Raw genomic sequence first — 22,029 nt, forward strand, 5'->3', positions numbered from 1 at the left:
TGGAGAGAGGGAGCGGAAGTCGTAGAGACTAATCCTTTCATTTCGAGCCCTGTGGCACTCCGCCGCAAGGCAGGCCCTCCTCAACAACACACACAAACATGCACACCAACACACCCCCTGACCCTGTCCTCACGCAGACAGCCTGTCTCTTATGAAACTTGAAAACCCAACATTTTCCTCAAGGCTACTACACTTTGTGCTCCTTCAGAGGATGCACTTGGCTTTGTCACCCAAATGAGTTTTCGTCTCGTCTGTAAAGTAGAGGCGCCGTGAAATGAACCGCTGCTCACCTGAAATCGCTGGAGGAGGAAATTAATAAAAGTGCTTGTTTATTTCTGTATTGATTTTTGGAAGCTTGTCTGCTACATGCACAAGGCTATGGATCGTTGGAGGAGGGTTACCCATCGTTCCACATGCTTTCAGTAGCAGGCACACTGTGCATGTGAAAGTCTACCTGTGTACAAGTTATTAAAGTTATAGCTTACACTTTATTTAAAGGCTACGTACATACAGACTTTATAAAGCAGTAATTGGATACTTAGCGCTAGCATTTAGGGGTGTGACGAGACAGTAATATCACGAGATGAGACACGATACTGGGTTCACGAGAACAAGACGAGACGAGATCAAAAAATTGACAAAATCATAAAATGCAAACTTAACAGACTGGTTTCTCTCACACATTTTATAAGAAATAGAAATAATAATAAGAATAAAAAAAAAAACTGCAAACCACAACTAGTCATATTAAGACTATGGTTTGTGTTTTTGTTTCTTAAATCTCTTGTAATTTAACTATGCATAACCATAACCAGTCATATTAAGACTATGCTTGAAGTGCATAGGGGCGCTGCACTACAGGGGGCGCCAAATGAAAGCCCCAAATACAGCCAATCAGCTTGCTGGTTTTGTGGAGCTGGGTGGGCTGGTAATGACAGAAAGTATCTCCTCCACCCCCTCCCCCCCGGACTTGCACTCCTGCTGTGTTGCCAGATCCCGCTTAAAAAGTCCACACTAAACTATTTTTTTCCCCGCGAGACAGGTTAAAGCTTGACGAGAAATATTGTCACGTTTTAATCTCGTCACACCTAGGGTTGCAGCGGTAACCGGTTTCACGGTATACCATGGTATTAAAATGCACGGTTATCATACCGTGTGTGTTTGCTTATTACCGGTAAAACGCAAGCCAGCGGAGAAACTCACCCGCGCATGCGCAACTCTGCTCCGCTTCAGCTCCTCAGCACACAGCGGTGAGAACAGCAGAAAGTGCATCAGAATAAACAAATCTCCGTCCGCCTAAAAAAAGGCTAAACTAAAATCAGCAGTGTGGGACTATTTCAGAGACCCGCCGAACGCACCCGAGGATGGTTATCTGATTTGTAATCAATGTGGCCGTAAAGTCACAGCTAAAGGTGGACATACGTCAAACCTGTTCTCCCATCTCCAAGAACACCACCCCGCCGTGCAGCGCAAAGTATGTGTTTAGTTTATAATTTTAATCTGAACATAAATAATACCTCTTTGTAGTCGTGCACAACCCATGCGGTAAGCGCCCGCAAAAGCGCTGAGTTATCCGAAATTTGGGCACGCAGGTACAGGCGTGAAGTGCGTGCTACGATGGATGCACGTGTCCGTGTAAAGGTGCTCGCCGGACTGGATGTGAAAGACGCCATTCATTTACATGCGTTCATTTTCAAATTCTGACGTGCCTGTTTTTCATATGTTAAAACCAGACTCCGTGTGAAAGCCTTAAAATAGAAATCTCTATTGTGAGGATCATGTCAGAAATAAATCCCCTCGTTCTGCAGTATCTGGTTATATACCAACTTGGCAGTAAAACGGACGTTTACAACAGTTGTTGATCAGACACTGACCCAGGCTCAGTTTATCAGATATTAAATAATTTAAACTTAAATAATGTACTGAATAGTTTAAACATAGGATCTTTACTTCTTAGAGGACATGTAATGTGTGACGTGTGTGTGTGTGTGTGTGTGTGTGTGTGTATATATATATATATATATATATATATATATATATATATTTTTTTTTTTTTTTTATATACACCCTTAATGACCTTAAGAGTAGTGGAAAAACCTGGTTTCCTTCACCTAATGGTGTACAGTTTATTTTTTTTAAGGAGACATTATCTATATAGTTGTTCCAGGTTTCTACAATAAATAGTTAATTGAACAAAAAACCTTTGTTGTAATTTCTTTAAGGGTCAGTTTAATAATATATGTAACAAACTGTGATACCGTGATAACCGTGATACCGCGGTATTTTCTGAGACGGTTATCATACCGTGAAAATCTCATACCGTTGCAACCCTAGTCACACCCCTACTAGCATATGCTATTTCTTACAACAAGACCTACATTAAGTTCTATGAATGATTATGAGCGTGAGAAAGTGCTTCTTCTGTGGCTCTCAGAGGCTTCTTTTGGTAGTGCACTTCTTGGTGAGCAATGGTTGATTGATAGATATGCCTCTACAATTCACTTGAAGATTTGATGCCTTATTTACAGTGTTCAGCCGCCACTGTTGGGATCTTGGGATCTGTTGGGAGCAAGACTCTTAACTCTCACTGCTCTCTGGGTGATGCAGCGATGGATGCCCACTGCTCTGAGCTCAGAGCTCACTGTATCACTGTGTGTTCACGGATGGGTTAAAGGTGGAGGCCAAATTTCTTCTGTTTCAAACACACTTATAGTGTATATATGCATTAGATGTCTTGTCTCTTGTCTTGTCTCTTGTCTTGTTTTGCCTCTTCTCTTGTGTTGTCTCTTGCGTATTTTCATTTGCATTTAGTTTCTTTGGCCTTTTGCATATTCTCTTGCCTGGTCTCTTGTTTTACTTCTTGACTTTCTCCTTGTCTTGTCCTGTGTTGTCTCTTGTATTTCCTTTTGTCTTGCCTTTTGACTTGTCTTGCTTCTTGTTTTGTCCTGTCTCATGTCTTGCCTTTCCTCTTGTCTTTTCTTGCCTCTTGTTTTATCTTGCGTCTTGCCTTTTGACTTGTCTTGTCTTGTGATGCTTCTTGCCTCTTGGATGTTTTTTTTTTGCGTATTGTCTTTTGCATGTTGCCTCTTGTCTTGCCACTTGGTTTGCCACTTGTCATGTCTTATCTTTTGTCTTGTCTTGTCTTTTCTGTTTTTTTTTTATTTTGTCTTGTCTTGCTTTTTTCCTCTTGGCTTTCGAAGTCTTTTGTCTTGCCGCTTGTAATTCTTTTTTTTTTGTCTTTACTCTTACCTCTTGGGATGTCTCTTGAACTGTCTCTTGCCTTGTCTTGCCTTTTGGGTTGCCTTCCTCTTTTCTTTTATCTTGTCTTATCTTTCCTCTCGTCTTTCCTCTTGTCTTATCATGCCTATTGTCTTTTCTTGTTTCTTGTTGTGTTTCTTGTCTTTACTCTTATCTTTACTCTTGTCTTGTCTTGCCTCTTGTCTTGCTTCTTGTCTTGTCTTGCGTCTTGCCTTGCCTCGTTTTGTCTTTCTTCTTGTATAGCCTCTTGTCCTTCCTCGTCTTGTTTCTTGTCTGATCTCTTGTCTTGATTCACTTCTTGCCTCTTGTCTTTTCTCATCTTATTTCTTGTCTTGTCTTTTGTCTCTTTTCTTGTTTCTTGTTATGTTTCTTGTCTTTACTCTTATCTTTACTCTTGTCTTGTCTTGCCTCTTGCCTCTTGTCTTTCCTCTTGCCTCTTGTCTTGTCTTGCGTCTTGCCTTGCCTCGTTTTGTCTTTCTTCTTGTATAGCCTCTTGTCCTTCCTCGTCTTGTTTCTTGTCTGGTCTCTTGTCTTGCCTCTTGTCTTGCGTCTTGCCTTGCCTCGTTTTGTCTTTCTTCTTGTCTTGTCTCTTGTCCTTCCTCGTCTTGTTTCTTGTCTTGTCTTTTGTCTCTTGTCTTGCCTTGTTTTGTCTTTTCTCTTGCCTTGCCTTTTTTTAAAGTATAAAAGTATAAAAAAAAATTAACTCAGATATGTTGAATCTGTAAAATCAGTAGAAGATTCAGAAGAATCTTGAAACTATAGTGAAAAATTGCTACACCACAAGAAACAAGTCAGAAACTTTTATAAGTTTAAACTTTTTACAAGTTTTTTTTTTTCTGAAAAATCCACTTTTCACTAGACAATTTTATGCATCCTCTTATGAACTTGCAAATACAGTAATTCTTCAAAAAAACATGAAGGCAACGTAAAAAGCAACAGAGGTGGAAACGTCGGAAAGGCAGGAGCTAATTGGAATCAAACTGGTTTGGTGCTGTCATTATCAAAAACCTGCTGATGAAGTAACACACAAAACTCTCGCCTCCCCCCTCCCATACCATCAAACACCCACAGCAAGATGAGAGGCCTGAGCGGTTAATGGAAAGACGTGGTGGAAGACGGGATGACACCAGAGACTGCAGGAAAGAGTGTAGTCAGCAGAGAAGTAGACAAGGCTCTGATGAAGTGCTAATGTGCCAAAAGAGGTTCAGCGAGTGCTCGGTGAAAGGTTGAGCATAAAAGGGCATATTCTCTACGAATTGTGGAGAATACCGCAGAGATGATGAGAAATCATTTATGACTTAGAATTTTGTTCAGTTAATGGACAGTTCGTGTTGCCATGTGTCCATCGCTGTATGAAAGGATGTCTTTGAAATGCCCACAGACTGCCTCCCAAAATTCATAAGAGATGTCCTTCACTTGAAGATAAGACATACGGCTAAAGTGATGTGGATGTGAAGATCAGGGGAGATGCAGTTTTAGTAGTATGAAAGAATTTTGCCAGTGTTATTCTGATGTCTTTGTACTTTTGGCAGCTCTTTATTTTACAGTCTCTTGTTTTTAAATGACTTTTAGCTCTACTTAAAGCAGAGACAAATTGACAATTTAGGAGGAGGATTCATCACTGCACTTGTGGGTTGACACTTCACCGCCTAATTTCTACAAAATTACAGCATGGTTAAAGTGGCTAGCTGCAAGTTTTTCCCCTCTTTGCATCTTTTCTGAAGAGTGGAAACATGGGAGCCTCAAAACAAAACTCTCAAATGACCTGAAAACAAAGATTCTTCAACATCATGGTTTAGAGAAAGGATACAAAAAGCTCAGATATCAGAGATTTCAGTTGTCAGTTTCCACTGTGAAGAACATAGTGAGGAATTGGAAGATCACAGACACAGTTCTAGTTAAGACCCGAAGTGGCAGAACAATAAAAATCTCGGATAAGCAGAGGAGAAGGATGGTGAGAACAGTCATAGTCTACCCACAGACCAACAACAGCTCCAAAGACCTACAACATCATCATCTTTCTGCAGATGGTGTCACTGTGCATCTTTCAGCTATTCAGCGCACTTTAAACAAGGAGAGGCTGTATGGGAGAGTAATGCAGAAGAAGCCTTTTCTGAGCACACGCCACAAACAGAGCCGCTTGAGGTATGCTAAAGCTAAAGAACATTTAGACAAGTCAGCTTCATTTTGGTATAAGGTGCTGTGGACTGATGAAACTAAAATTGAGATATTTGGAGGGTGGTTATTTATGCATGGTAAACACTTAAAGCTACCCACAGTAAAATGTGGTGGTGATTCCATCATGCTGTTGGGCTGTGTGATAAGTGCAGGTACTGGGAATCTTGTTAAAGTTGAAAGTTGCCTGTATTTCAGTCAGTATCAGCAGATTCTTCAGAACAGTGTTCAAGAATCAGTGATAAGGGTGAAGTTAAAGCTGTGCCGGGGCTGGATACTTCAACAAGACAACGACCCTAAACACTAAACACTAAACGCTGCTCAAAATCTACTAAAGCACTAAAGCATTCATGCAGAGGAACAAGTACAACTTCTGGAAAGATCATCTCAGTCCCCAGACCTGAATATTATTCCTATAAATCTGTGGTGTGATTTAAAGCGGGCTGTTCATGATCAGAAACCTTCAAACCTGACTGATTTGGAGATGTTATGTAAAGAAGAATGATCCAAAATACCTTCAACCAGAAGCCAGACTCTCATTGGAAACTATAGGAAGCATTTAGAGGCAGTTATTTCTGCAAAAGGAGGATCTAGTAATTGTTGATGTTTTTCTGTTGGGGTGCACGAATTTATGCACATGCCTAATTTTGTTTAAATAATTATTATTACACACTTTCTGTAAATCCTATACACTTTATTTTACTTCTCAAACATCTCCGTGTTCGTCTGCTGTATAATGTATATTTAACTGAAATTGCTGATCCGAACAACCAATGATTTGTAAAGGAAAATCTGAGAATTATCAGGGGTGCCCAAACTTTTTTATACCACTGTGACAGAACACAGAACATGCAGTATTGGGGGGAAAAAAACACTGACTGTTAAATATCCCCACAAGCCCCTCAACATTTGTAAGATGACCTTATTTTGAAGATAAGACACTCAGCTAAAGTGATGTGGATGGGAAGATTGGGGGGAAATGCAGTTTTAGTAGTATAAAGGATTTCGCCAGTGTTCTTCTGAAGTCTTTGTACTTTTGGCAGCTCTTTATGGTTATTTTATGATTTCTTTTGTTTTTTAATGACTGTTTTAGATCTACTCAAAGGAAAGCCACTTTTAGGTATTTGACAAAGTGACAGTTTAGGAGGAGGATTTATCTCTGCACTTGTGGGTTGACACTTCACTGCCTAATTTCTTTGAAATTGCAGCTCGGTTCTCACGAGTGCATGAGTTTAACAGTTTCAAACGTATGACTTTTACACTCTTATGTAACTCCTATTAAACTCAGCTTGGTATCTTGAGCCACACTGTTTTATTGAAATGTCTTGTTTCACAGACGAAGGAAATATAACATTTTTTCATTTGAAAAGTCAGACGCAAACCATAAAACCACATTAGATAAGCAATATGCATTTGTCTCGCAATATCAGAGGAGGAAATGCAAAGATGATGAGATTATCATCCAGACCTGAGTTGAACTGGGTTTGCGCATCTCTGCAGTTATCTTAACACTTTTTGTATTGGCACTTAGTCTGCTATCTTGTCTGTATCAGTTTCTTCAAGAACGAAATATCATGGATGGAATGCATATTCTCAGGCATGTATACTCACTCCTGTTTCCTGTTTCGGACTTACGTTTTTCGTAAAAACTTCGTAAGTGTGCACTTTTTTGCACGGCCGTGTAAATCACAATTTTTGAGATACTAAGATGAAACCAATTGTGGACCTGTAGAACTTATTGAGCTCTTTCCGAAAATATGCGTCACGAAACCGTACGACGTACGGATTTCGTACTATTGTCGTACGAAGTGGCCCCATAGGAATGAATGGGGCCATCGGAGGATGGCAGCTAGATCGAAGGACGGCAGCTAGAACTCCAGTACTGTGTGTAATGGAGCCACGGGTCAAAAGTTTGGGTACCCCTACCAGCACTGCAATCACACTCGCAGTTTCTGTAGGAACTGCAATCTAGTTGTACTTGTTCTTCTTATGATGCAAGTTTTTATTGAGCATATTTAAATGTAAATAAAAGAATGAATGTATGAAATATAAAATTAATTATATTTATATCAGTTTTTCAATAAAAAAAAGTATATACTTATATGTTTAAGGGGAGATAAAGCCAACAAGGGGCGCTGGAATAGAGAATGCATGATACATTGGTTTTATTTTAAACATCTCAGCTTGGTTGTAAGGATTTCTAAATTAGAACTTTATTTGCTGATTATTAAAGAGCGTTTTCACACCTGTAGTTGGTTTCTATGGTCCGGATCAGTTGATAAGTTACTTTACTTGGAGCGTTTTCTCTCTCTGTTTGGTTTGGTTTCACACAGGCATAAACCTAAACGCACCAAAATGCGCACCAATAAACCCTGTGAGCACATTGTCTCCTCTGATTGGTCAGAGCTGTCTGGCGCAGGAGCAAGAAACTAAATATAGTGAGAAGGTTCTGTGTTCCTGTCTGTATCTCTATGCAATGTGAAGCTACTTTAAATTCAGAATGTAGCTGCGAGCAGTGAACGCTGCACATACCGCACATGTAAACAGTATGTCTGTTACTGCCTTACATGCTTTATTGTTCTTCAAATCTTCCCTGTACATGTGTGAAAATGCAATATACACTATATTGCCAAAAGTATTTTACTTACATGTCCACAGGTGTACAATAATACCAAGACCCTAGTCATGCAGATTGCTTCTACAAACATTAGTGAAAGAATGAGTTGCTCTCAGGAGCTCAGTGAACTCCAGCACTGTGGTACGGTGATAGGATGCAGCACCTATGCAACAAGTCCAGTAGTGAAATTTCCTCACTACTAAATATTCCACAGTCAACTGTCAGTGATATTATAATATAGTGGAAGCAAAGTAAAATAACAGAGCGGGGTCAGCGGATGCTGAGAAGCATCAGTCATGTGGACTTCAGATTAGCTCAAGAGTAGCATGTAGAGAGCTTTATTGAATGGGTTTCCATGGTTGAACAGCTCCAACCAGAAGAAAACAGAAGAAAGAGCGGCTGGCTATTCGCTCGCTTTCACAATGCAGAGAATAAGTACTAAATGCTGATAGGAACCAAATATTCAGATAGAAGAAACTGGGTGCCTTGGATCACTGGGTTTATGACTGGTCCTCAGAATTTGTTCGGTCAATCAGTATAGAATTGCCATGTCATAATGTGTTTGCATAGGAAATAATTTTCTGCATGCTAGTTTCAATGCGGAGCTTTTTGAAATCCCGATTTTTTTTTTTTTTTTTTAGGGATTTCCCTAGGGATGTCTGTTTTTGGACATCTTTTTATCCACACAGATACCAACACTTGCACTACCATGAGCATGCTAGCCTTATTTATGGCGATGGTAAAAAGAGACATCAGCAAACCCATAAAAAGAAAGAAAATAAAGAATTAATCCCAAATTACACCCAATTCAACTCAGGAAATTAAACATAATAATACAGATAATTTTTGCATTATTGTTGCATAGTTTTCTCCTATATTTAACTGAGACAATTAACACCCATTTACATTTATCCACCGGTGGAAATCTGAAATCTATTACTATCTGAATGTAGATGCTGTAGTTCTATATCTAATGTAATTCACTATACAGGGAGTAAGGTAGAGTAACATGCTTGTTTGAAAAGTGACCAAACCACAATAATTCTTCAGATGTTTTTTTTTAATCAGCTCTTTATAACTGTTTTCGATCTTCTTTTTAAAGGAGATACACTTTTAGGTGTTAGACAAATTGACAATTTAAGAGTTAGATTTATCTCTGCATTAGTGGGTTGGGACTCCACTGACTAATTTCTTTAAAATTATTGCTGGGAAAGCTGTGATCACATGTGCTGCCTCTCATGGAAGGGCTTTAAACTGACATTCTTCAGCAGGATAATGCTCACCCACACACAGCAAGGGTTTCCCAGAAATTCCATAGATCAGTGTTTACAAATGAAACGTAGGACTATCTGCTCAAAGACTCTGTAGTTTTGCCTTGTGTACAGCAGGTCACTTTCTAGGGAGTAGGAAAGAATTTGAGATTTGGTCAGAATCATGCATGTATTGTGGTGCCAGTGTTTTCATAAAGCTCACTTTTGTTGCTTTTGAATTTGCACAAGAAATGTCCACTTAATAGAGCTTTTTAAAAAGTGACCAAAAATGCTGTCTTCATGAATGTTGTTGGGAGGACAAAACATAAAATAAAAAAATATCTTTTTAACCTTTAAATCTAAAATATGGGATCTAATACGGCAGATCCAAAAGATAAAGAGCTTTAGAATCATCTATGGTGTAGAAGTTGTAGATCTGTGGTCTCCAGGGTGGTAGGTCTCCAGGGCTGGGATTGGGCACTGCTTCTCTAGGGCATCATCGATTTGTCCTGGCAAGGATTTGTTAGGCTTGTTTCTGTCTGAGATCCTCAAGGGGAGTTGCCTGCTCATTTTTATTGCTAGGCCTGCTCATATACAAATCTTCACTGGAACACAATGTTATCTTTATGAGCAAATACCAAAAAAAAAATGTAATATACATTCTGGGTAATGGGGTCATCCAGACAGAAACAGCAGTGGGGAGTGTGAAAACTTCTGATTGGACTTTAACCCTCAAATGCATTCAATACTTAATGACACGGAGAGCAAGGACATCAGACTCTTTTAAAACCTCTGTTATACAAGTACGAGTATATCGAAGTATTTTTTTTCCTCCCTCGTTTCTGCCATCAGTATTATTCACCTAAATAAGGATAAGGCTGGCTTCACACTAGGCATTTTTTCCCTCAGCTGCCAGCAAGTATTTTACATGTAATCCTGAGGGAAGCATCTGGTCAAAATGCAACGAAAGTTCAACACCCTGCATTTCCTTTTTCTTCAAACAGTGAAAGAAATAAAGAAAACTGTCAAGTGATGTATGCACTCAGCATAAATAATACTATTGCTGGGTGCATGATCCTTTTTATATAATAAAAACTGCTATCAGGATCAGTCTAAAAAGGTTTGGACTTGCTGTTTCTTCAGTCTGAAACAGACTACGAATTATAAAACAGTTGCAATGAATAGCTCAGAATTTATGCTTTGGAAAACTGTGCAAGTGTCTTTCTATAGCTCTGGAAAAAAATAAAAGACCTCTTAAAAATGTTGAGTTCCTTTGATTTTACCACAATAAAAACCTCTGGAATATAATCAAGCCATCAGACCAAGCTGAACTGCTTGATTTTTTTTTGCACCAGTAGTGGCACAAAGTTATCCAAAAGCAGTGTGTAAGACTGGTCAAGGAGAACATACCAAGATACAGGATTTCTGATCTCTTAAAACTTTATGAATATGAACTTGTTTTCTTTGCATTATTTGAGGTGTAAAATCTCTGCATCTTTTCTGGTTATTTCAGCCATTTTCCATTATCTGCAAATAAATGCTCTAAATGACAATATTTTTTAGAATTTATGAGGAATGTTGTCTGTAGTTTATAGAATAAAACAACAATGTTTATTTTACTTAAACATATACCTATAAATAGTGAAATCAGAGAAACTGATTCAGAAACTGAAGTGGTCTCTTAATTTTTTCCAGAGCTGTATATTACAAATAAACACAAAGTGGAAGGTAGTGGAAGGTATAGCCTGGAGGAGACGACTACACACTGATGGTGGGCGAGGCAATGTCATGTCCAGAAAGACAAACAGTCATCCACCCATACATCCGCCCAAACACCCACCTACATACAGTAAATCAGTTATTCCTTAGAACATGAACTCTAAATGAACCTGAGCCCCCGTATTTGAAAAATTGCCTGAAAACAAAAGAAAAATCTGTTGTTATGTCCGGTCTCTTCGGTGTATTGCACAAGAATACGAGCATTACTGTGAACAAAAGTGTGAGGTTTAAACTTGAAACTGACCTTATCTGGCTTTTTGTTCATTTTCAGAACTCCATTCCGCCGTACGAGTCACGAATCACCACGGCCAAACTGCTGATAGAAGCTGAAGAGTTCGAGGTAAGCTGAAACTGCAGATTGACCTCCTAAAGTTTGACAGCTGACGACTATATGGCCTTGTTTAAGTCCATGGCCTATTCACGGCGAGCTATATTCATTTGAAAGCGCGGAAACTAGGCTCTTTTGAATGACCGTCAAGCGAGGATGCCGTGATGATGTTCTAAAGAGGAATTCTTTGAAGTTTTGTTGGATGTTTAACAGGCTGAGCTTACGGTCACAATGCAGTGTATTGATCTTCCTGGATGCTATGCATTACGGCTGTTGCAGCACATGCTGAAACAGTGGTTCACCCTGAAGCATATGTCCTTGTTCTGCCTTGTTGTTTGTGTCTGGTACATCTTGCACTATGAAAACACGATATATTTTGCTTTACTGTGAGCTCCACTCAGCGGAGTCTGATATAATGAGTGGATGTGCAGAACAGAAGGTCACTCGCAGACTGAATGGAACAAAAGGAAAGAAATGCAGGAGAAGAATGTTGCACTTTCATTTTCTACAGGTTGAAACCTTTGATTTGCTTTCTTAAAAAGATCCTGGAGCCACAATGGCACCTGATTTGAGCTGTATGTACAGAAAACATTTATCTTACTATTGTCTCAATTGAGCAATATAGAACAATATGTTGTTGAATTTGGAAGACCACTGGGGTCATACAAACACTGTGAATATATATGTATATTTATACTTTTTTTTTTTTGCAAATGTGACAGGTCTGGGTGCCTATACCAACAAAATCAAGGACTTGTGTATGACATGTATTCCTAATAATTCTGTCACATCATCTTCAGAACCTGATTTCTCCAGGAAATCTAATGACAAGCAACCATAGACAAACAACATTTACACAGTAGAATCTAATGAACAAGCAGGGTTACATATAGGTGGCCACCCATCAGAATTAGGCCTGTCGCGATAATTACGCTATCAACTTATCGTGCGATAATTTTTTAACCGCAGTCATTTTTAGCGATGTCGATAACAGCCATCGGGTGCCGCAATTTAGCTTTATTGTTTTTTAGTGTTTATACAAAGTTTTAGGTACTGTGGGCATTGTGAGAAGAAGACTAAAATACAGTGGCACCTCCAGAAACTCCTTCAAGATGCTGAGGAAACTATTCCAGAAGACTCTACCTCATAAAGACACTGAAACCCACATCTGACATCAAAGCTAAATGTGGTTCCACATCTGTTTGTTTCTGTATAACTTTAATGTCTTCAATATTAAATTTGCAATGCACAAAATCATAAAAAGTAACAAAACACATTGAATGAGGAGCTGTGCCCAAACTTTTGACTGGTACTGTATTTGTAATAAAAAATTATAGATTTTTTCTTTTTATTATTTAAGTTTATACAGGTGACAGTTTTCCTATTCATCTAGCCCTAAACAAAAGCATGTTAGTTAATTTAAAGCCACTGGATTGTTTTAATTGAGTTTTACTGGAGTTTACAGTTTTGATCTTGACTAAGATAGCAGTTTTTTAAGTTTTAAGCTCACGGCATTTTAAGCAAAGTATAGTTTTATTGCTCAATATCTTGAAATTAGCATTTTTCATATCTGAGACTGCAAGTGATGCTGGGTGAGTGAGTAAAGGTGCAGTACCCTGGAGCAGACTGTGTGGTTGAGTGCTTTGTCAGAGTGGACAGTGGCTGGTGGTGCAGGACTTTGTATTACAATGGACAGTGTTGGATTTACTGCAAATTCAGTATATAAAGCAGTGCATTGTTTAGCGTTTTATTATTGAAAGAAACTGGTGAACTGCTTATTAATTCTTGCTTATTAGGTTGCAGGTTCATTAGTTGTAGATATGTGAAATACATATTATATATTATGTAAATATGTATACATTCAATGCGTTTAAAGACATTTTACTGTATTTTTCGCACTATAAGGCACTCTAGATTATAAGACACTATTGATGAACGTCTGTTTTCTGGTCTATTTTCATACATAAGATGCACCAGATTATAAAGCGCATTAAGCAAAACTAGTAAGAATGCACACATGAAGTGAACAAGGGTATCACCATGTTTTCCTTGTAATTTAGCAGGTCTCACTGCTGAGGGGGTACGTCTAAGTAAACAAAATTATAATTCTTAAAAAAAAAACAAAAAAAAAACATATTCTGTTAAAGTAAAAAGGGTGCTGGATGTTAATCTACACAGATTTCTCTCCTGAAAACTGTTTATTTGGGTGAGTAAAATGCTTCTGTTTATTTACAGTAAGCTTAGAATTACAGTTAGCAGTTAGCATGCACTTAGCCAGTCCTGGTTAGCAGCGCTTAGCCAGCCCCGGTTAGCAGCGCTAGCCAGTCCCGGTTAGCAAGCGCTTAGCCAGCTCAGTTAGCAGCGCCTAGCCAGTCCCGGTTAGCAGGGCTTAGCCAGCTCAGTTAGCAGCGCTTAGCCAGTCCCGGTTAGCAGCACTTAGCCAGTCCCGGGTAGCAGCGCTAGCCAGTCCCGGTTAGCAGCGCTTAGCCAGCCCCGGTTAGCAGCGCTAGCCAGTCCCGGTTAGCAGGGCTTAGCCAGCTCAGTTAGCAGCGCTTAGCCAGTCCCGGTTAGCAGCACTTAGCCAGTCCCGGGTAGCAGCGCTAGCCAGTCATGGTTAGCAGCGCTTAGCCAGTCCATGTTAGCAGCGCTTAGCCAGCCCCGGTTAGCAGCGCTTAGCCAGTCCAGGTTAGCAACGCTTAGCCAGTCCCGGTTAGCAGCGCTAAGCCAGCTCGGTTAGCAAGCGCGTAGCCAGCTCGGTTAGCAACACTTAGCCAGTCCAGGTTAGCAGCGCTTAGACAGTCCCGGTTAGCATCGCTTAGCCAGTCACGGTTAGCAGCGCTTAGCCAGCCCCGGTTAGCAGTGCTTAGCCAGTCCAGGTTAGCAGCGCTTAGCCAGCCACGGTTAGCAGCGCTTAGCCAGCCACGGTTAGCAGCGCTTAGCCAGCCACGGTTACCAGCGCTTAGCCAGCTCGGTTAGCAGTGCTAGCTATCCCCTGTTAGCAGTGAAAGCCAGCAAATGACTTGCATATGTGATCAAACATTATTCAACATATGTAAGCTTCTTACTGAAGAAATGTACAGCTTGACTTCTCCAGGTGGTATTTATGCAGGATAATGTTCCGTTCTGTATTGCTGGCAGCACATACAAATGAAGGGTGGTACGGTTGTGTATCATGCAAACGGTAAAGCACGTTGGTAATCCTTATATATGAGAAAATGCGTTCCCACTCTGTTATCTGTTCTATTTTTAAGGTGTTCAAGTATTTCTATTCCTTATACATTGGTGTCAATCCCAGCAAACCTTGCATTCACATCTTCATAACTGTATAAATTCAGGCATGCCTGTGTGGAATGTTTATAAAGGTAAATTATAAGTAACAACATCTCATTTACCGTGGAACAAAATCACTAGAGGGTTTAATGTTTTATATGTTTTCTTTAACGCTGCTTTGCAATAACATCAGTTGTAAGAAGAGCTAGGTAATAATTTGTGCTCTGGGGATATGCGATATTCCACTAACTCTAGAAGGTAATGAGTGAGTGATCTGTAAACCACAGGGAATGGAAAAATCAACAGAACAAAGAAACATGAACTTCAGACAATATTACTGCAATGCTGTAGGCTTATATTATGGTGATTTCCTTGGTTTTAGGAGGCGAAACATCCATTGCCACAGCTATTTAGTAGCTTTCAGAGAAATGCATTTGAAAATGTGTGTTATTACTCAAAAATAGCTATGGGCAATTTGTGGGATTTAATGTCAAGTGACTAATAGAGGCTTCATCTTCTGAAATGGAAAAATAAAGTGCTAACAGAGCTACTGTACTGGGCTCATTATCTTACACACCAAGTCAGCCAAGGAGTAGTCTTGCTAACATTAGAGCTTAGTTTTTGTTAACAATATCTAGAGCAGTTATTATCTAGCTAACATTAGCTAGAGCAGTTATTATTTATCTACCAGTGACTAAAGCTTAGATCGGGGACAAAAAAAAATCAAGCCCAATCTAGCCTGAGCCTGACCCGGCCATAAACTGTCATTATGTGCCTGAGCCCGAATTAGAGCATTAAAACTGAGCTTTTTAATGAGCTGTTCAGAATGATGGTAATTAACATTGCAACACTGAAGAAGCGCAGACCTATTATTTAAGAAATATGTTACACACAGAAGAAGAACACAGAAGAAGAACAGTTAAACATAGTACTGCCAGTCAAGAGCTTAATGTGGAGAAGTGAAGGAGCTCATGTGCAACAATTGCTATATTTTAATTATCATGCCATATAGCTTTATATAAAATAAAATAAAAAAAACATTAAAAAACAGACACCAACTTCACAGACCATTTTCTTGAGCCTGACCCGAGGAAAGTGGTGGGAAATCTCGGTCCGACCCAACCGGAGAGGCTCAGGAAAATGATCCAAACTCTACTAGTGACTAGTGAAATATGGATTGTGGAATTGTTAATGAAGTCACATTGTAGTTGAAATTAGGTGTTTAACAACCCGTTAAAAATACACCAGAATGCAGGAAATGTTTTGTGTCTTCCCAAATTAAATATGCGTCTGACGCCCCTGGGTGAACCATGTAGGTTAAGCACAAAAAGTAATATCAGGTTAATTTCGGTGAAGTGATTTCTTTAGCTATTTAATAGTTAATAATGGAAACATCTATTTATTCAGAGAAATTCTGGTTACTGTGAAGTCCAGTTCCTGAAAGAGAGCAATAAGCATTAGGAGTCTGCAGAGTTGTGTTGTGAGAGTGTAAGCTAAAGCAGAGTTTTTCCATTTGCTGTGGTCCTCAGTGTATCTGTGTGTTTGGTAGTTAAAGAGCTTTGTTCCTAACTTCTTTGGATGAGTGTGTGTTTGGCATGCATGAATAATGATAAGAGGAGAGAGAGAGAGTGTTTGCTTTGTTTTTTTCTTTTAAAGCATTTCTCTCTCTTTCTCTCAAAGGGAAGGTTGGCTTTGAATAATTCAGGAATGGTATTTTAGTCTGCACTTGACCTTTTCTGTGTGTGTGTGTGTATGTGTGTTTGTGTGTGTGTGTGTGTGTGTGTGTGTGTGAAAGAGAGAAAGAGGAGGAAAAGAAAGAGAGTGATGGTATAAAGTGTGAAAGTCCTGTCTGGCTTCCACTGAGAGAGAAAGAGAAGAATAGAAAAGAGAAGAAAGGATTTAGAAAGAGGAGGAAATGGTTGAGAGAGGTTAGGAGAAAAGGAGTGAGTCAGCATAAGAAAGAATGTGGGAGAAATTGACAGCTGAGAGGAGCCAGTTTTTTTCCCCTCGTTCTTTTCATTCTTTCGTCTGTTTGTTCTCTCCATCCCTGTGGAGCGCAGCAGAAGACTTTATGCAGTATGACTGTTGAAAGAGCCTCTATGGCTGCTGGACACCGAGCGAAGCTCCCCCCGTCCGCAGCGCTGGGGGGGAGGTATTAATATTAATGCTAGTCACCTGGCCGCCTGTCAAAGCCGCGCCAAAGGTTGAGAGGTCGCCTCGATGACAGCAGTCGCTTAGACAGAAGCCAAGCCCCCCTGCCGCGAGGCCTTTTGATTGGTCGTTGGGGGAAAGGTGAGCGCAGAGAGAGATAGATAAAGAGAGAGAGAGAGAAAGTCAGGTAGTCAGCTTTTTAAGAGAGTTTTTCAGCAGGGGAGCGTGAAACTAATTCAGAAATAAACTACGTGCTCTGCCACTTTGTTTGACAGGGTGATTGTAAAAAAAAAAAAAAAAAAAACACTTTGGGGGAAAATATAAATTATAATTCATAACATCTTTCCCAAACTCCATCTGATGAGTCACAGGAATTGGACTGTAAATTGAAAATTAAACAAAAATAATCAAATAATCAAGTCAACTGACATGTAATTAGTATAATAATACTGGAAGATGATAAATCCTGCAGCTAACAACTGGAGTTGTGCGTAGGGCTCAGCCAGGATCTGTTATTCACCTAACATCCAACTAACAACAGCAACCACAGCAACCACAACAATCTGATACTGGCTCAACAAGGCTCCAGAAGCACAGCCTACACTATGTTCATGGTCCATTGCCTCAACTGCCAAGTATCCAGACCCACAGAAAAAACCTATGCTGAGTACTCTTAAGAACAAACTGAAAACACTCCTCAGTCTGTGCTCACTTCCTTTAGCCATAACAATGACCAACCACAGCACACTACTCAAGCACAATAACACACACTAATTTACACTTTAAGGTTGTGTGAGCAGAACACAGCAACCACTATGTTCATCTAGCCACTACGTTCATGGTTTTATTAGTTTTTATAGTAAAATATTGTACTACAAAATTTGCTTCAGCGTGCCATTTCTCACACATGCTACTTAGATCCTCACCCACCCACTGTCCAAGTTTTTGTGGCGTTGGAAGAACACCATAAGTAGCTCCCAAAAGGAACTTAATACGAATCTGATTTGTCCCAATTCTATTTTTTAGACCAACTATAGCTTTGGTTGTTCACGTAGTCATTGATTGTGAACCACATCTGTCTGAAAAGTTTGCTCTTTGTAACACACATGCGGTATAGAGCGATGCTTCACGTTAAGTTTCACTATTATCCTTATCGGACGCTATGAATGAGTTCAGGCTGCAGCTGGGCTTATCACAGAGAAAAAGGACATGCTAATCAGCATGTTTTTCAGGTTTATCTATTTGTTATCCCTTTGATGCCTTCATTTTTCTGTCTACTCACATCTTTTTTTTTTCTTTCTTCTCCTTGTCATAAAAGTAAAAGTTGACATAAATTCTGATCTGGCTGTTCAGACAGGTTTGCATTGCCTGCAAATCAGTGTCATGTATCAGATTTTAGTACCACATATTAAAGGAGAAATCTGGTGTGAATTTAACTTGAGGTGTAGGGAAACATGATAACGAGTACAAACTTTTTGTTGAATAGCTCACCAGCATTCTGAAATACATTGCTTTTAGCCGATGCTCAAACACGCTAACAATGTTATAAATAGGGGCATACTGTTGCCCATGCAAAGAAATTGCTATTTCCTATGGAAAGGTAGGATAGGGGAACAGATTGAAAAAGTAATTGTGTGGAAATGCTTGAATTCCTGCTGTTGCTGAAAATAGATCTAAAATAATCATGCATGCAGATGCATGGCTATTCAACAAAAGTTTCAAAAGTCCATTTCACACCAGATTTCTTCTTTAAAGTTGATACAAAAGAGAACTAAGTTAAACTAAAAGCTCTTGGATCTGTTATTATTTTAATATGTACAGCTCTTCAAAATATGAAGAGACCACTTTAGTTTCTGAATCAGTTTATCTTATTTTGTGTTGTTTATAGGTATATGTTTGAGTAAAACGAAAAAAATTGTATTAGTTTCTTCCAAATTCCAATTGTCATTTATTGTCAGTATTGTCATTTAGAAGATTTATTTGCAGAAAATGAGAAGTGGCTGAAATAAAAGACTCAAATAATGCGAAGAAAACAAGTTTATATTCATTAAGTTTTAAGAGTTCAGAAATCAATATTTGTTTTTTTAATCACAGTTTTCATGCATCTTCATGCATGCTCTCCTCCACCAGTCTTACTCACTGCTTTTGGATAATTTTATTCCACTCCTGGTGCAAGAATTCAAGCAGTTCAGTTTGGTTTGATGGCTTGTGATCATCCATCTTCCTCTTGATTATATTCCAGAAGTTTTTAATTTGGTAAAATCAAAGAAACTCGGCATTTTTAAGTGGTCTCTTATTTTTTTCTAGAGCTGTGTATATTTTTTATATTAAATATTGGACATTTTTGGCTGTCTGTGACCTTCAGATTAGTTTGACTGCTCACAAAAGACCCCAGCAAAAGTGCTGGTGAAGATATTGCTTAAGGCCTGTATGCCTCCGTCAGTTTATACTGTCTCTCTTTTACTCTGAGGCACAGAACACTTTTTCAGTGTCATCTATGGATGTCCTGATCCAGTTTTTAGCTGTGGGTGATTTGTCTTGTGCGTGTCAGCTCTTATAATGACAGTTAAGTGTGAGGTCAGCAGTTTCATTTTCTCTACTCTCTGGGTGTAAGGGCTAGGCTGGCTGGCTGGCTTGTTGGTGGTTGTCAGAATTACTATAGTGATGTTTGTGGGACATAAAGCTTCCTATCCTGCTTTCTGAAACGCTAACAAGCAATTTCTCTCCAAAATAATAATCCGAGTGCTGCTCGCTTTGTGCTTCCACTTGAGAGTTCTGGTGGCTTGCCTAGCTCTCTTTCTGTTGTCCTGCATGTACTCTCTGATCTGAACAGCCAATCAGAGAACATTCTCTCACAACCAGCCTATTGTTGATTCAATTTCATCCTGTTCAGTACCAAGACATACAGACTTAATTGTACTCAGTTGCATGCTCTCATTAGCATGTTTAGCATTCTGATTTTATTTTGGTCCTTGCATTTGGACTGGAGTTAACAGGAAATACAGGCATCATATGATGATGATAATGATAATGGTATTTAAAGATGAGGAGGTATTTCACAATTATAGCTTACACTGCTCCAAAATAAATTGCACTACTATTTAGAAGGAAGATATAGATCACAAGGAAGAATAAACAATAAAAAAATATATTATATACTTATAATATATACTTATTAATACTTATTTCTATGTAAAGCATCATACCAGACATTAGAGCTGCATGATATTGGAAAAAATTGACATCGCATTGTTTTTGTTTTTGGATATATATATTGTGGTAGGCCCCTGGGGTTAGGGGCGTGACCACTGTGACCCGGAAGGAGGAAGCTCACAGAGATACACAGACACAGGGAGTAAATGAACTCAAAAACGTACCTTTATTAGCTTGAAAATGCCCTCCACCACACCCAAAATAACTTAAATAAACATACTACGGCCCAGTGGGGCTCTAGAGTCTGTAGAATGAGCTTTAGTTTAGTTCTAAAGGTCCGCGCAGCCTCAGCCCTCAGCTCCCCAGTCAAGAGTCCTCCCTTCAGTGAGCTGAGGCTGAGTTTTATACCTGTCCCAGCTGGCTGCTTAATCAGTCCGGATGCGGGCCAGCTGGGACACATAGAGCTGTGCGCTCTGGCGTGGGGCGGACCCCCAACTCCCCCGCCTCCTCACGCCACAATATATATATCACAATATATATATATATATTAATATCACAATATTAAACAATGCAGGACCTGCGGGGTGCCGAGTGGTCCAGCGATCTAAAGCGCTGTCACTATGAGCAGGAGGTCGCAGATTCGAACCCCCGCTCATGCAGCTTTGCCATCAACTGCCGGCGCTCAGAGGGAGCACAATTGGCCTTGCTCCCTCCGGGTGGGTAGATGGCGCTCTCTCCCCATCACGCTTAAAGGTGGCGCCGGGCGGCGAGTCAGCTAAGCACTTAAAACCCGAGGAAAACAGCAAAACAACAATAATCAAGCATTTAAATGGCCTTTTAAAAGGTGAATATAAGCGTTTTTCTTTGATTAAATGTGTGAAATCCGTCTGTAGCTGGAAATACCTGCGCAAAACTGTGCAGAACTGAGGTGCACATCTTTGAACAGGCTGTCTGCCGCTGCTTAAAAGCACGTGTCCACCCATGTGGAGGCCATACCATAACCTCGTGTTTACGCCCCCCTCCCCCTCCTTCTCATGCTCCCCCTCCCCCTTCCTCTCGTCCTTCTCAGCAGCAGACCTGATGGCACTGCTCACTCAGAATACTGTGTATCTATTTCTTGTGTCAAGAATCAGAACATTGCAGCAGGACGTGTTTGTTTTTTTTTTTGCCTTAGGTGACATGGAGACATTGACTATTGGGCATGCGCACATTGGGATGACTATGCTTAAACGATATATATATCGTGCAGCCCTACCAGACTACTCGCCATGGAGTTGTAGAGGATCCTTATGGTGTTCTGTAATAACAGCATAAGGATCCCATGCAGATGTCGATGTTGATTGTGTGTCCTATCATGTTCCTCACTTTTTTAATTGGGGATTGGTGTGGCAGTGTGTCTGTCCATGTCCTAGTATCTGTGTCTTTAATGCCAGATCTTAAGATCTTGGAGCAGTATGTGGACAAGCATTGTCCTGTTAGAAGATGTACCAGATGCACCACTAGCTAATAATGCCCTGGGTTACCAGAACACTAAGGGTTACTCAGTGTAGCGCCGTCGGGCGGCATTAGTGGAAATCTGCAAACCTAATCTTAATGTAGATAAACTGAATCGCTTTACTCACCCAAATAAACAGTTTTTATGAGAGAAATTTGTGTAGATTAATCTCTAGCACACGTTTAATCGTATAATCCGGTGCACCAGAAAATATATATGTTTATTGATAATGCTCCTTATATTCTAAAAAATATACGTAGGTATATGCTTTTAGAAAGTTCTGTTCTATTGGCTGTACTTTTCTAGCTGGGTGCAACGTATGGTAGCTGAATGCATTGATTATGAGGGGTGTCCACAAACATTTGGACATTGAACTGGATATTAAGACAATTTTTCTGTATGAAATAAGTGGCCTTACTGCAAACAGAATGTGTGTACATAGAAATTTAGAAGTTCTGTGCATGGTTTTTATTTGTGTGTGTGTGTTTCTAGGGGGAGGTGGGGTGTAAATGTGCCATTATGTCTTACTTGAGCGCTCTGAGTATTATCTAGG

General features: G+C 39.7%; 1 protein-coding gene across 1 annotated transcript in view; it reads left to right on the forward strand.

Moving 5' to 3' along the window:
* Window positions 1-22,029, forward strand: part of si:dkey-12j5.1 (uncharacterized) — a 196,674-nt gene that overhangs the window by 18,013 nt on the left and 156,632 nt on the right. Inside the window, exon 8 of the mRNA XM_022679489.2 lies at window positions 11,351-11,419. Within this exon, the coding sequence (XP_022535210.1) occupies window positions 11,351-11,419 (69 nt within the window). The remainder of the gene's footprint in view (window positions 1-11,350; window positions 11,420-22,029) is intronic.

The sequence above is a fragment of the Astyanax mexicanus genome, chromosome 1, assembly GCF_023375975.1.
Source record: "Astyanax mexicanus isolate ESR-SI-001 chromosome 1, AstMex3_surface, whole genome shotgun sequence".
Taxonomy (NCBI): domain Eukaryota; kingdom Metazoa; phylum Chordata; class Actinopteri; order Characiformes; family Acestrorhamphidae; genus Astyanax; species Astyanax mexicanus.